The 14,479-nt window shown below is 42.4% G+C and overlaps 1 protein-coding gene across 1 annotated transcript in view; it reads left to right on the top strand.

The window, feature by feature from the left end:
• Window positions 1–12,942, top strand: part of WDR31 (WD repeat domain 31) — a 16,214-nt gene extending 3,272 nt beyond the window's left edge. The window contains exons 2-10 of the mRNA XM_075185444.1: window positions 1,054–1,174; window positions 1,426–1,555; window positions 6,194–6,268; window positions 6,423–6,567; window positions 7,289–7,389; window positions 7,926–7,993; window positions 8,831–8,972; window positions 10,824–10,986; window positions 11,483–12,942. Of these exons, the coding sequence (XP_075041545.1) occupies window positions 1,128–1,174; window positions 1,426–1,555; window positions 6,194–6,268; window positions 6,423–6,567; window positions 7,289–7,389; window positions 7,926–7,993; window positions 8,831–8,972; window positions 10,824–10,986; window positions 11,483–11,640 (1,029 nt within the window). The 5' untranslated portion in view covers window positions 1,054–1,127 and the 3' untranslated portion in view covers window positions 11,641–12,942. The remainder of the gene's footprint in view (window positions 1–1,053; window positions 1,175–1,425; window positions 1,556–6,193; window positions 6,269–6,422; window positions 6,568–7,288; window positions 7,390–7,925; window positions 7,994–8,830; window positions 8,973–10,823; window positions 10,987–11,482) is intronic.
• The last annotated feature ends 1,537 nt before the right edge of the window (window positions 12,943–14,479 follow it).

The following is a 14,479-nucleotide window of genomic DNA, read 5'->3' as shown; positions in this document are numbered from 1 at the left end:
TAAATAAATAAAAGGTGATCATGATAACCAATGAAATACCCCTGGTTGTCTTTATGCTGTGGGGTTGGTCTGTATAGAGAGAGGTGAATATATTAGTATGTCTGATTTGTGTTGCTTACATAGAGAACAATTTTGATTTATTACTTAAGTGCGGTCTTCACAGAGGCACAAATAAAGCAGCCTATCAATTCACTAGGAATTGGTTGACTTCACTAAGGCATGAAGAAAGCAGCCTATCAGTTCACTAGGAATTAGTGACATCACTGGGGCAAGAAGAAATCAGCCTATCAGTTCACTAGGAATTAGTGACATCACTGGGGCAAGAAGAAAGCAGCCTATCAATTCCCTAGGAATTAGTGACATCACTGCGGAATGAAGAAAGCAGCCTATCAATTCATTGGCAATTAGTGACATCATTGAGGCATGAAGAAAGCAGCCTATCAATGCTCAAGGCGTCAAGACTGGCTACCTCCAATATATCTCTAGAGATCTTCAAAAGTCTCCCCGTTTCATTTATGAAAGCACAACAAATGCAGAATGCAGAGGATGTTGTAGTATTGAAAAGTAGATCTTATTTACACTGCGTATATTTAACAGGCTACGGTTGCTGTTTACTGTGATTTTACAACAGTAAAGGAATTTGGGATGAACACAAACCAAGTCTTGAGAATAAACCAATGGGTAGATCAATTGGTCTCTATCTCCTGTAGATAGTCTGTGTTTCTATACTTGTTGACCTTCGAAATGTGGATATCAATAAGTGACCACATACAATTATAGTCTGTATTCTCCTTGTGTACGGTCCTGAGATATTGTTTATTCTTTGTTTATCTCCTGTTTTTATCATCTTGAGAATGCAGACGAACCATAGTATTCTTGAGAATACAGACAATTTACGAGGAACCAATACCATATAAATATTAGTCTGCAATGACATCAGTCCTTAGTGAATTGTTAATGGCTGCCCCCACTGTGTGCACTTGAACACTAAAAACAACATATATAAGTTTTCATAATGGTTGTATAGTGATTTGTTATTTTTCATGTCTTCAGACACTGCACAGGACTCCTGATGTCCTGTGACTGTATGCTGCCACCTCTCCTGTCCTCTGGCCTGTCCTGGAAACATGGGGATATTTCAAAGTAAAGCCAAACGGAACCGCTCTAAATACAGGTAACACTTACGAGCGACCAATTTAAAGTCCAGTCACAAATGGTAAAAATGTTATTCTAAACCAGACCTGGCCAACCCGTGGTTCTCCAGGTGTTGTGAAACTACAAGCCCCAGCATGCTTTGCTGGTAGATAGCTGGAAGATAACTGGCAGGACATGCTGGGACTTGTAGTTTCACAACACCTGGAGAGCCGCTGGTAAGCCAGGTCGGCTCTGTACTGTTATTTATCTTTGAGGTTCATTAATGCGCAGGGCTGACAGTCATGTTGAGGAGAGCCCCCCGGTCCAGTCCATCCAGCACTACAGCCGGGCTCACAGTGAAGCCGTCACATACATCGCTGCCCTGAAATCCGACCTCTGCGTTTCTGGAGGGAAAGACAAGGTAAGTGCTACATCATTAGATTGTTTACCGAGATTTTTAGTCCATTTATAAAATGAAATCAAACAATACGATGAGCTTTGGAACAATCATCGTTGATCATTTGCGCGTACTCACTAATGCAATATTGGGCCGAACAGTCGTTTATCGTGTGATTGGCCCGATAATCCCTGTAGTGTGTACCCAGCTGTAGATTGGTGAAGGATTACAAGACCATAAAACTGAACACTGTCTGTCTGCGTACCCTGGAGACTAACACAGAACTGTGTATATTGATATTTACAGGACCATATTCCTTTGTCATTTATTATATTAGATGGACAGACATTGATAATATTAACCTTAGCCACGTATTTTACTTTAACACTTAAAGTGGCCGCAATCTTTATTAAAAAGACAGTTGTCAGCGGTTATCGTTAACACTGCATATCTGTGTGTATCTAGCAAAATGATAAGATGAGGTATTGGTTCATATTTGATCCAAACATTTAAGCCTGCATCCCAGCGTCATTATATGCAGGTCCTACACTGACCTATATGCTTCAAACACCATTAAAATGCAGTTAAAATCAGATGCACTCACCTCCCGGGTATAGGAGCTTACATCTAGCAAGGGCTGGCTTGTGAGCCACACCCAAATGTGCCTTAAATAGGTTCGATGGACAGCTGCTATGGCAATATTTTGAAACAAAACCATTTATATTGCCAAACAGCTGGTACCATGTATAATATAGGATATACCGAGCTCAGGCTTATTGCCACACAGCTGGTACCATGTATAATATAGGATATACCGAGCACAGGCTTATTGCCACACAGCTGGTACCATATACAATATAGGATATACCGAGCCAGGCTTATTGCCACACAGCTGGTACCATGTATAATATAGGATATACCGAGCCAGGCTTATTGCCAGGCAGCTGGTACCATATACAATATAGGATATACCGAGCCAGGCTTATTGCCACACAGCTGGTACCATGTATAATATAGGATATACCGAGCTCAGGCTTATTGCCAGGCAGCTGGTACCATATATAATATAGGATATACCGAGCCAGGCTTATTGCCAGGCAGCTGGTACCATGTATAATATAGGATATACCGAGCACAGGCTTATTGCCACACAGCTGGTACCATGTATAATATAGGATATACCGAGCACAGGCTTATTGCCACACAGCTGGTACCATGTATAATATAGGATATACCGAGCCAGGCTTATTGCCACACAGCTGGTACCATATACAATATAGGATATACCGAGCACAGGCTTATTGCCACACAGCTGGTACCATGTATAATATAGGATATACCGAGCCAGGCTTATTGCCACACAGCTGGTACCATATACAATATAGGATATACCGAGCCAGGCTTATTGCCACACAGCTGGTACCATGTATAATATAGGATATACCGAGCCAGGCTTATTGCCAGGCAGCTGGTACCATATACAATATAGGATATACCGAGCCAGGCTTATTGCCACACAGCTGGTACCATATACAATATAGGATATACCGAGCACAGGCTTATTGCCAGGCAGCTGGTACCATATACAGTATAGGATATACCGAGCCAGGCTTATTGCCACACAGCTGGTACCATGTATAATATAGGATATACCGAGCTCAGGCTTATTGCCAGGCAGCTGGTACCATATATAATATAGGATATACCGAGCCAGGCTTATTGCCAGGCAGCTGGTACCATGTATAATATAGGATATACCGAGCACAGGCTTATTGCCACACAGCTGGTACCATGTATAATATAGGATATACCGAGCACAGGCTTATTGCCACACAGCTGGTACCATGTATAATATAGGATATACCGAGCCAGGCTTATTGCCACACAGCTGGTACCATATACAATATAGGATATACCGAGCCAGGCTTATTGCCACACAGCTGGTACCATGTATAATATAGGATATACCGAGCCAGGCTTATTGCCACACAGCTGGTACCATGTATAATATAGGATATACCGAGCCAGGCTTATTGCCAGGCAGCTGGTACTATATATAATATAGGATATACCGAGCCAGGCTTATTGCCACGCAGCTGGTACCATATACAATATAGGATATACCGAGCCAGGCTTATTGCCACGCAGCTGGTACCATGTATAATATAGGATATACCGAGCCAGGCTTATTGCCACACAGCTGGTACCATATACAATATAGGATATACCGAGCCAGGCTTATTGCCACGCAGCTGGTACCATGTATAATATAGGATATACCGAGCCAGGCTTATTGCCACACAGCTGGTACCATATACAATATAGGATATACCGAGCCAGGCTTATTGCCACGCAGCTGGTACCATATACAATATAGGATATACCGAGCCAGGCTTATTGCCAGGCAGCTGGTACCATATACAATATAGGATATATCGAGCACAGGCTTATTGCCACACAGCTGGTACCACATATAATATAGGATATACCGAGCCAGGCTTATTGCCAGGCAGCTGGTACCATATATAATATAGGATATACCGAGCACAGGCTTATTGTCAGGCAGCTGGTACCATATACAATATAGGATATACCGAGCACAGGCTTATTGTCAGGCAGCTGGTACCATATACAATATAGGATATACCGAGCACAGGCTTATTGTCAGGCAGCTGGTACCATATATAATATAGGATATACCGAGCACAGGCTTATTGCCAGGCAGCTGGTACCATATACAATATAGGATATACCGAGCACAGGCTTATTGTCAGGCAGCTGGTACCATATACAATATAGGATATACCGAGCTCAGGCTTATTGCCAGGCAGCTGGTACCACATATAATATAGGATATACCGAGCCAGGCTTATTGCCACGCAGCTGGTACCATATACAATATAGGATATACCGAGCACAGGCTTATTGTCAGGCAGCTGGTACCATATACAATATAGGATATACCGAGCTCAGGCTTATTGCCAGGCAGCTGGTACCACATATAATATAGGATATACCGAGCCAGGCTTATTGCCACGCAGCTGGTACCATATACAATATAGGATATACCGAGCTCAGGCTTATTGCCAGGCAGCTGGTACCATATACAATATAGGATATACCGAGCTCAGGCTTATTGCCAGGCAGCTGGTACCATATACAATATAGGATATACCGAGCTCAGGCTTATTGCCAGGCAGCTGGTACCATATACAATATAGGATATATCGAGCACAGGCTTATTGCCACACAGCTGGTACCACATATAATATAGGATATACCGAGCCAGGCTTATTGCCAGGCAGCTGGTACCATATACAATATAGGATATACCGAGCACAGGCTTATTGCCACGCAGCTGGTACCATATACAATATAGGATATACCGAGCTCAGGCTTATTGCCAGGCAGCTGGTACCATATACAATATAGGATATACCGAGCACAGGCTTATTGCCACACAGCTGGTACCATATATAATATAGGATATACCGAGCCAGGCTTATTGCCAGGCAGCTGGTACCATATATAATATAGGATATACCGAGCACAGGCTTATTGCCACGCAGCTGGTACCATATACAATATAGGATATACCGAGCTCAGGCTTATTGCCAGGCAGCTGGTACCATATATAATATAGGATATACCGAGCACAGGCTTATTGCCACGCAGCTGGTACCATATACAATATAGGATATACCGAGCTCAGGCTTATTGCCAGGCAGCTGGTACCACATATAATATAGGATATACCGAGCCAGGCTTATTGCCACGCAGCTGGTACCATATACAATATAGGATATATCGAGCACAGGCTTATTGCCACGCAGCTAATACTATATACAATATAGGATATACCGATCCAGGCTTATTGCCACGCAGCTAATACTATATATAATATAGGATATACCGATCCAGGCTTATTGCCAGGCAGCTGCTACCATATATAATATAGGATATACCGAGCACAGGCTTATTGCCACACAGCTGGTACCATATATAATATAGGATATACCGAGCACAGGCTTATTGCCAGGCAGCTGCTACCATATATAATATAGGATATACCGAGCACAGGCTTATTGCCACACAGCTGGTACCATATACAATATAGGATATACCGAGCTCAGGCTTATTGCCAGGCAGCTGGTACCATATATAATATAGGATATACCGAGCACAGGCTTATTGCCAGGCAGCTGGTACCATATACAATATAGGATATACCGAGCCAGGCTTGTTTTTTTCTCCAATCTCTTATCATTTTAATGATTCCTTCATGGAGCCAGTAAAACATCGAGTATTCCTCTTTTGAAATAATCAATTATAATAACAATATGGCACGTTTGCTCTGTTAGGACTCAAAGCGACGTACAGAACAGAATAGGGTCACTTGTCAGAATTAGGGCTTTCAGTTGAATCTAGTTGCAGTAAAACTAGTGGTGGTTACAGGTTAATATAACGTGTGCACAGTTATTCAGGGCTGACGGAGTGTCTGTTTTGCACTATCCAGAATGAGTTCCAATATTCAAAATCTCCTAAACTCAAATGAACAAAACATTTTTGTGATCTATATTAATATATATAATTCTGTATTATATGTATAAATTCATATAATACAGACTTGTGGTGATAGTGTAATTTTATTATTTCTCTCAGGCTGTTGTTGTATCTAACTGGAGAACTGGCACCGCCCTGAAGAGATTTGTGGGGCACGATCGGGAGGTGTCCAAGGTAATATTGGGGTGTAGTATTATTAGTATATATGGGTACCGGTGTGATGCCAGGGTCTGTATTTACCGAGCGGCAGAAGTAATGTTGTTGGATCAGTGTGAGCACAGACGCGCTGTGTCTTCTGTTACATTCATATCATGTCTTTACCGTACAGATCAGCTGCGTGTATGGATCAAACCGCTTCTTTAGTGCCTCTCGGGATAAGACGGTTCTGATGTGGGATCTGCACTGTAAGGCCGGCAGCGCCCAGAAGTTCCTGGGACATCATTTAATAGTGACGGGATTAGCAGTAAGTCCCGGTGAGTCCTGACTCCGGCCCGGGGCTTGTTCTGCATTTATTGTGATTAACAACTGGCTACACGTAGAATTTGGGATATATTTAGTATTGGCATGTGTTGTCTATACACATTGGAAGCAGACACTTGTACATCGTGATGTTTCTAGTAAATGTATAGGCAGCATTCTGATGAATGTGGGTTCAGCCCACAAAGACGGGGGGGGGGGGGGTATAATCTATACTCATATTAGGATAATGGTGACATGGTTTAGGGATGGTGACACTGATGACATTTGTTCAGTTTCTGCGTCACTGTTTATCAAGTTTAAGTTCTTGGCTGGATGTGTCTGTCTCCTTTTTTTTGCTGCCCAGCAGACTTCCTGTCAGTGACCTTATTGAAGCAGTCCAGCTTTTTTGGCTGAAAACAGAGAGCAATAGCTTGTACTAAGCCCTGCAGCAAATGTAAATGTAATGGCAAACCTCTCCAATTTCGTCAAGGTATGGAAAAGGTTTCATCTGCTCATGTGGCTGTTAGTGGTTGCTCTTTCGTATTGGTTAGTGGTCCGTTCCTGAAAATAGGTAATTAGGTTGGTGATGCTCTGATCCAGCAAAGAACAGCTGTGATTGCCAATCAACCCAACAAGGAGCAAGCTGGTGGAATGTCCCTATGAAGGGACATGTCCTGCGTGTCTGTCACTGTAGCCGTTGATGGATGTTATAGAATCTCCTTTTGCTGTTGGCAGATTGCACCCAGCTGCTGTCAGGCTCCAGGGACAACACTCTGTGTAAATGGGACGTGGAGTCCGGCCAATGTGTGCACAAAGTCGCAGTGTCCAGGAACCTGGTATGACGAGACTTTTGTATCACTGTGTATTGTCCTAGGAATGTCTGGTGTTCAGGTACATGAATATTGCTGTGTGCATGAGCCCAGGAAGACCACCGATGCTGATCAACACGTGATATCGGTCAGAATGGATGGATGGTGACTGTGTTTGTGGATGGATGGTGACTGTGTTTGTGGGTGGAGGGTGACTGTGTTTGTGGGTGGATGGTGACTGTGTTTGTGGTCACAATTCAGCTGCAATCATGGTGCCCTGTTGTGTCTAGACCGAGCACCAAATGACCAGATCTTCCAGACTTCACTACACACGTGTATGTACATGTACGGCCCAATACGATAGAGATCTGGCAGTAGGACCAAGTGACGGATCACCCTGTGTGATGTGTGGATGAGCAGTATAGTGACGTGGTCACATCATTCAGCAGACTGTCAGCACCTGTATCGTATAGTGATTTACGTCATATGTATTTATCAGTTGTAGAATGGAATAGATTGGTTGATCACAGGTCTGATTTGAACGCTGTCTCTATGTCCTGCAGGTAACTCACCTGTGCTGGGTTCCTGGAGAGTCCTATATCGTTCAGACCTCAGAAGATAAAACCACCCGGTCAGTAATCTGTTATAATATACTGGTTATTATATATAATGACATTAGGAATATAACTTCAGTAATAAATCCATTTTATAGACCTAGCTATCATGTGATATAAAGCTACCATAAATAAGTATATAAAGGACAGGACAATTAGAGCCATAAATAACTGAGAACTACCCAATGCCTAAATGTCTGATTGTATTTACATACCGCACTGTGACCATCTTCGTCATCATCATTTATATATATATATAGCGCCAACATATTCCGTAGCGCTTTAAGGTGCTGTGCACCTTTATGACGTCTTTCTAAATACATACTATAAATCTCATTAATTAATAATGTGTATGGGGATTTATTATGGAATCTCTCTGTAGCCCCCACCTTCCCTATGTCCCAGGAAGCCCCCAGGCCAGTGCCAATAGTGGCCACCAGCCGCATTTGGGGGGTAAATATATCAAGCTGAGAGTTTTCCGGCGGGTTTGAAAAGTGGAGATGTTGCCTATAGCAACCAATCAGATTCTAGCTCTCATTTTGTAGAATGTACTAAATAAATGATAGCTAGAATCTGATTGCTGATATCAGACCAGCGATCCAATAACACTTACCATATCACAGAATACTCAGCATACTAATAAAGTGAGGAACCTATACATAATACATGCAATGGCTGTCCTCTCTTTATGTAAATATGACAGTATTGTCTATCACAATGTACGTCTTTTGGTCTATGAAAGTTTTTTTTATTGTCGTTAATAAATTCCTTGTATAAAATAAAGTTAAAATAATAATAGTGAAATCTCCTGATGTCTCAGTAATATAATTCTCTTCTCATGCTTCCTGGTCCAGTGTCTGGGACACCCGTAACCTGCAGGTGGCGCACGTGTTCCCCATGAAGCAGCACATTCAGATGCACTGCGACGTCAGTGAGGACGGGAACTACTGTGTGACCAGCAGCAATGGGTTTGGTGGACAGGGGTGTGAGGCTACGGTAAGAGATTCATTTATGTCCTTATAAAAGGAATGCTTGGCTTGGCCAGCAGAGGGCGCTCTTAGATCACTGAGACGGATACAAGAGAGTGTGAGCTTTGCTGTTTCTATTAGGGACATAATATTGTACACGTTGTGGTCCGTGTTGCACATTCAGATTCAGAAAGTGTAACAATATTGAGCCGTATTGTAGAGAAAATGACTTTCTAAGTTCATAGAGAGTCTCCTATCAACTGATCATTGTTATTGATTATTTATCTGCAGCTATAATCTCCTGTATATTGCTCACATCTACTCTTCGTCAGGACCTATTAAAAGACTGAGAGGCGCTCTCGCCAAAATTTCCCTGTCCCCTTTCATGATATCACTAACATTCACAACCTTTTAGTCTGCAATAAATTCTCTACTCCCATATTTTCCTAAAGGGGAACTACTGTATAATCTAATTATAAAGCCAATGATTGATGATACATTTATTTTTATTTGTACAATAAATCTTTTATCAAAATGATTTAATTTACACTTTGCTATAAACCCTTATACTTCATCATCATCAACATTGATTTATGTAGCGCCAGCATATTCCGTAGCGCTTTACAATTGGGAACAAACCGAAATAAAACAATACTGGGTAATACAGACAGAGAGGTAAGAGGGACCTGCCCGCAAGCTTAAAATGTACGTAAGACAGGGGTCTGATTTTAGAACTGATAAACCCAGTTGGTGGCATGTCACTGATTAGAGATATATATATATATATATATATATATATATATATATATATATATATATATATATATATTATAATGACACCAGCACTATGTATAAAGGACTTCATCGCAGAAATGACAGCTCCTAGTTATCCATCTCTTAGAGGAGTGATGGCTAACCTGTGACACTCCAGGTGTTGTGAAACTACAAGCCCCAGCATGCTCTGCCAGTAGATAACTAGCTGATAGCTGGCAAAGAATGCTGGGGCTTGTAGTTTCACAACACCTGGAGTGTCCCAGGTTAGCCATCACTGTCTTAGAGTATCACGCTATGTAGCTGCTTAGACATGAGATCAGCCAGCGGTGCGGTCATGTGATACGAGAGAGGCACTGCTATGTTATAAGCCAGACCCTCTATCACAGCGACTTGGTTATGAGGTGTCCTGACGACGGTAGTCAGACATGATGGTAATTATATGCAGGATAATGCCAGCACAATATTACAGGTTATTTTACACCACCGAGTGAAATGACAGACAATGTATTTCAGGGCAAACAATCAGGACTATTCATCAGATCTGGTTGTACAATTTGGACCTCCAACGCTGTACATTGATTCCATATGAAATGTGACACTTGCAGTGTAGTAGCATCGTTGTCCATTGATGAATCTCTGTGTAGATGGGGGGGGGGTCCTTTTATAGGGAAAGGTAGCAAAACCAGATCCAAAAAGTTCTAATAGTGATCTCTAAGATTTACATTAATATTTTATATGCATTAAAATAACAAATTTGTAAAGACATATTAGGGTAAATGTGTTAAAGTGCGGATTTTGCAAGTCGCCGATATTCAAGTTTTGCCTGTTCCGCTATTGCCGTTTAAAACTTCCCCAGCAAAGTCGCCGAATATCGTCAACTTGTAAACTCCGTACTTTAATACATTTACTCCCTGATCTTAAATATTTTATTCAACATTTGAAATTTGCCGTTTTTTGTTCTGAATTTCTGCTCTACAATGAGAATCTGTTTTTGATGGTTTCATGATTTAGTCTTACGGGACTGTAGAGACTGTAAAAGGCAAAAGTGATGAGATGTATAGCGATATATAGAGATCTAGAGCTGTAACGTTCCTCTCCCTTCCAGCTGTGGGACCTCCGACAGACAAAAGACAAAGTGTGTGACTACAGGGGACATCTACAAAGCACCACGTCCTGTATCTTCCTTCCAAAGGACACGTGTGACACTTCGCTGGTCGCCACCGCGTCACATGACTGCACCGTGAAAGTGTGGGAGCGCGATACCGGAGGTACAGGGCACCACCACGATAACCTGATGGGTGTATGTGATATGTGTTGCTGGATTCTACATTAGAAGATAATATTCTCACATAGACCATTCCACACCCTCCTGATAATGTCACTGTATAGTTGTCCCCTTACACGTTGTACACTGTAATCGCTTATTTGTTGTATGTGAGAGCTTTTGTATTTTGTGTAGTTCACATATTTATCTTAAATGGCAATTTAAAGCACCCCAGTCACTTGCACCCACTAGAGACAGCCATATTGTGGGCTGAACCAATATTCATGACGGCCTATCAGTTCCTTAGGAACCCGTGATGTCACTGAGATACGTAGAAGCCATTGTGTGGCCTGAACTGGTTTCTAGTGGATTGGCTGCGCTGTGAGGAATATTTGTTCCGCCCACAAAATGGCGGCCTCCAGGTGGTGTATGGGAAGAGTTCTAGCATATTAGAATTTTATGGGTTCTCAAGCAAACTTTTGCCTCTCTCTCTCCAAAAGCCTGCATGAGCAGCCTGTTCCTGGACGGCTCCGGGCCCCTCTCGTCCCTGGCTGTCTGTGATAACGCGTCCGTCCTGTGTGCCAGCTTCAACTCAGGAATCCACTCGCTGCGTCTGGAGGGCGGCCGGGGAGCTCTGCAGCAGGTTGCCAAGTTCTGACGGCGCCACTGGACTGGGTCCTCTGAAGGGGAACTCTGCCATGACAAGACTGTGCCCTGCAGGGTGGATAATGTTCACAATCTATAATGTGAACAAAGGGAAACGAGGAGGAATCTCCTGGTTATGGTTCAAACTATATGTCCAGCACGTTATCCCAAGGATTAGAGGAAGGGGTGTTAAAGAGTAGCCCAAAAAGCCTATGGGTTCATCTGTCTTTGTGTCTATTGCTGTAGAAGTCCAGATGTGGGACCAGTGAATGACACAGGTATACCTGGGATGCCCTGGAGACTGCGGCATGTACAGGAGACATAAGATTCACACTGTCGATTAGTGAGTGGGAGGTTTATACACCTATTAATCGTTACTTGTGTCCGTTTTCAGTGCATCAGGTCAGCGGGAACGTGAAGATTCATTTGACAGTAGGTTCCACTCAGGGCTGTCGATACTACTAACCGGGTAGATTGAGTTCAACAGTTATAATTAATGTTGTCAATTCCCAATCCTATATATTATATCTTGTCGTGTGGGCAGGATCCCGCAAGTACCATCTCGGACACGCCATGTTTGTAGATCACGGTGCTTCGTGTCTGACGACGGAGAGAAGCGATTGGCTCTGGTGTCATCCAATAGCTATCAAACTCATCTCCTAGTTGGAGCATTTAGAGGGCCTCAACCTCTGACCTTTAAAGATTCAAAAGACCGAGAACATACAAACTCCACACAGATAGTTAGGATAGAACCCATGACCCCAGCGCTGTGAGGCAGCAATGCTAACCACTGTGCTACCGTACCTCAAAATGTCCATAGACTATGGGCGACAAGCATGAATCTACCGTTTTTCGAAGAAAGCTTGGCTTGCACTGAAATAAAGCAAATTATAGAAGAAATACAAATATTTTGACCCATAAGATCCACAGCTTTCTTGGAAATAAGCAATGGGTATAAACATAATAATATAGATATAGGCTGCGGATAGGCAAGTCTGACTGCCATGTTGTAGCACTTTGTAGACCCTCAGCTTGCAGGAATGACTCCTCTTACACAATGAGCGCCCTCCAGTGGAAATATGTAGCACTGCCAATCGTTTTGTGAATCAAAATGAGTTTACCTGTCGTCGGGGCCAAACTTGAAAAAATGTCCAATTATAACGGCGCACTTGATGGATTTTTAACACTGTTAAGTTTGTTTATCGATTTTTGCAAAAATGTGACAAATTTCTTGTTTTTTTTGTTTTGTTTTAGAAATGTTTGTATGAGTTTATGTTGTCAAATGTAAATTATTGCCATGGAGTAATGTAGAGTATCATTGTATATTTAGTTATTTGTCTTCAAATTCTCCTATTTTTATTAAATCATATTCCTTAGTGCTATACACAGCGCAGGCAGCCATTTCATAGGCTGAACTAATATTTCCCAGTCAGATTACTAGGAAGTTAGTTGTCATTGAGACACTTAATGAGGGACACAGTAGAGGCCCCATTTTGTGGTGTTATCCAGTGTTTAAATACAGCTAATTAATTCAGTACTGACACAATATCGGGAAAGGAAAGAGTACCACTGTATCCCATACTTGCCAACTTTTCCTCATTGGCTTCAGGGAGATCCCAGGGACGGGGGGGGGGGGGGGGGGGGGGCTTGACGAATCGCATCACGTTGGCACCGCCCCCTAAGCGATTGTCACAATTTTGGCCGATTACAGAGGGGGTGGGGCTAAGATGACGTAATATTTGCCCTGCCCCCGCCACTTGGCTAAAGCAGGGCCAGAACCTGACCTGCCCTGAGGTCTCCCAGAAATGCCGGAGTCTCCAGGACATTCCTGGAGAGTAGGCAACTATGCATTAAAGAAAAGCAGCTAATGAATCTCTAGAGACTGAAGTGTCTTTTACATTTTTGTCTCCATTACTGAAGTCATGTTGTCTTACCTGTCAGTCTTTGATTAAATCTTGGTCTCCATGAAAATAGGTATCAATACATGGACATAGGACACAATAGATGTACTGTGTCATCATGCCACAGATGGCAAAGCCAACCATGTCTTGTACTGGCTCAGCATCAGGGAGAATGCCAGACTCTTCAGGGAGTGAGGGAGATCACCCCTATTTCAGGGAGTCTCCCTGACATTCAGGGAGAGCTAGCAAGTATGCTGCATCCTACACATAAACTGTGGAGGCAGCCATTTTGTTGTCCGAACCAATTCTATTTAGAATCCAGTCTATCAATACAGTAAGAAGCAATGACATCATTGAGGCATGAGATACTTTGTACCTCATGTCTCCAAAACATCACTGGTTCCTAGTGAGTCAATAGACTGCCGCCTCATGACTATTGCTTCAGGCCTCAAAATGGCTGCCACAACTGTTCCTGAGTAATGTCACTAGTTTCCACTGAGGTAATCTCCATTCCTCTCAATATCGGTGTAGCTCACAAAATGGCTGCCACCCCTGTGTGTAGGGAACAGGAGCGTTGTAATTGGAGATCTGTTGGTTAATAATGAAGTAGCTGATACAAAGTGGTTGCTTCATTATTAAAAAAAATAATCTATAGGTATCAATAATAATCAGTGAAACGTTTCACCAGACTAATGACATTTTAAATGATTATTACGATGATATTCTTTTCTTTTGTCAATATACCCATACGGCGTATAGAGTGGTTGCATGACACAGGCACCTAAACTCTATTTCACTGATATCCGTTATTGAGGTGATTGTAACAAATCAGGGAAGATTTACAGCTTCAATAGGTGCTATTTTCTTTTTATAGATTGTTTTATATTTGAGCCAATTATTTGATTTGAGCTTTTAAACCAATCTGTATATTTGTGTAATAGTCGATAACGC

Source organism: Mixophyes fleayi, chromosome 9 (genome assembly GCF_038048845.1).
Source record: "Mixophyes fleayi isolate aMixFle1 chromosome 9, aMixFle1.hap1, whole genome shotgun sequence".
Lineage (NCBI taxonomy): Eukaryota > Metazoa > Chordata > Amphibia > Anura > Limnodynastidae > Mixophyes > Mixophyes fleayi.
This window is presented reverse-complemented; position numbering and strand designations above follow the sequence as displayed.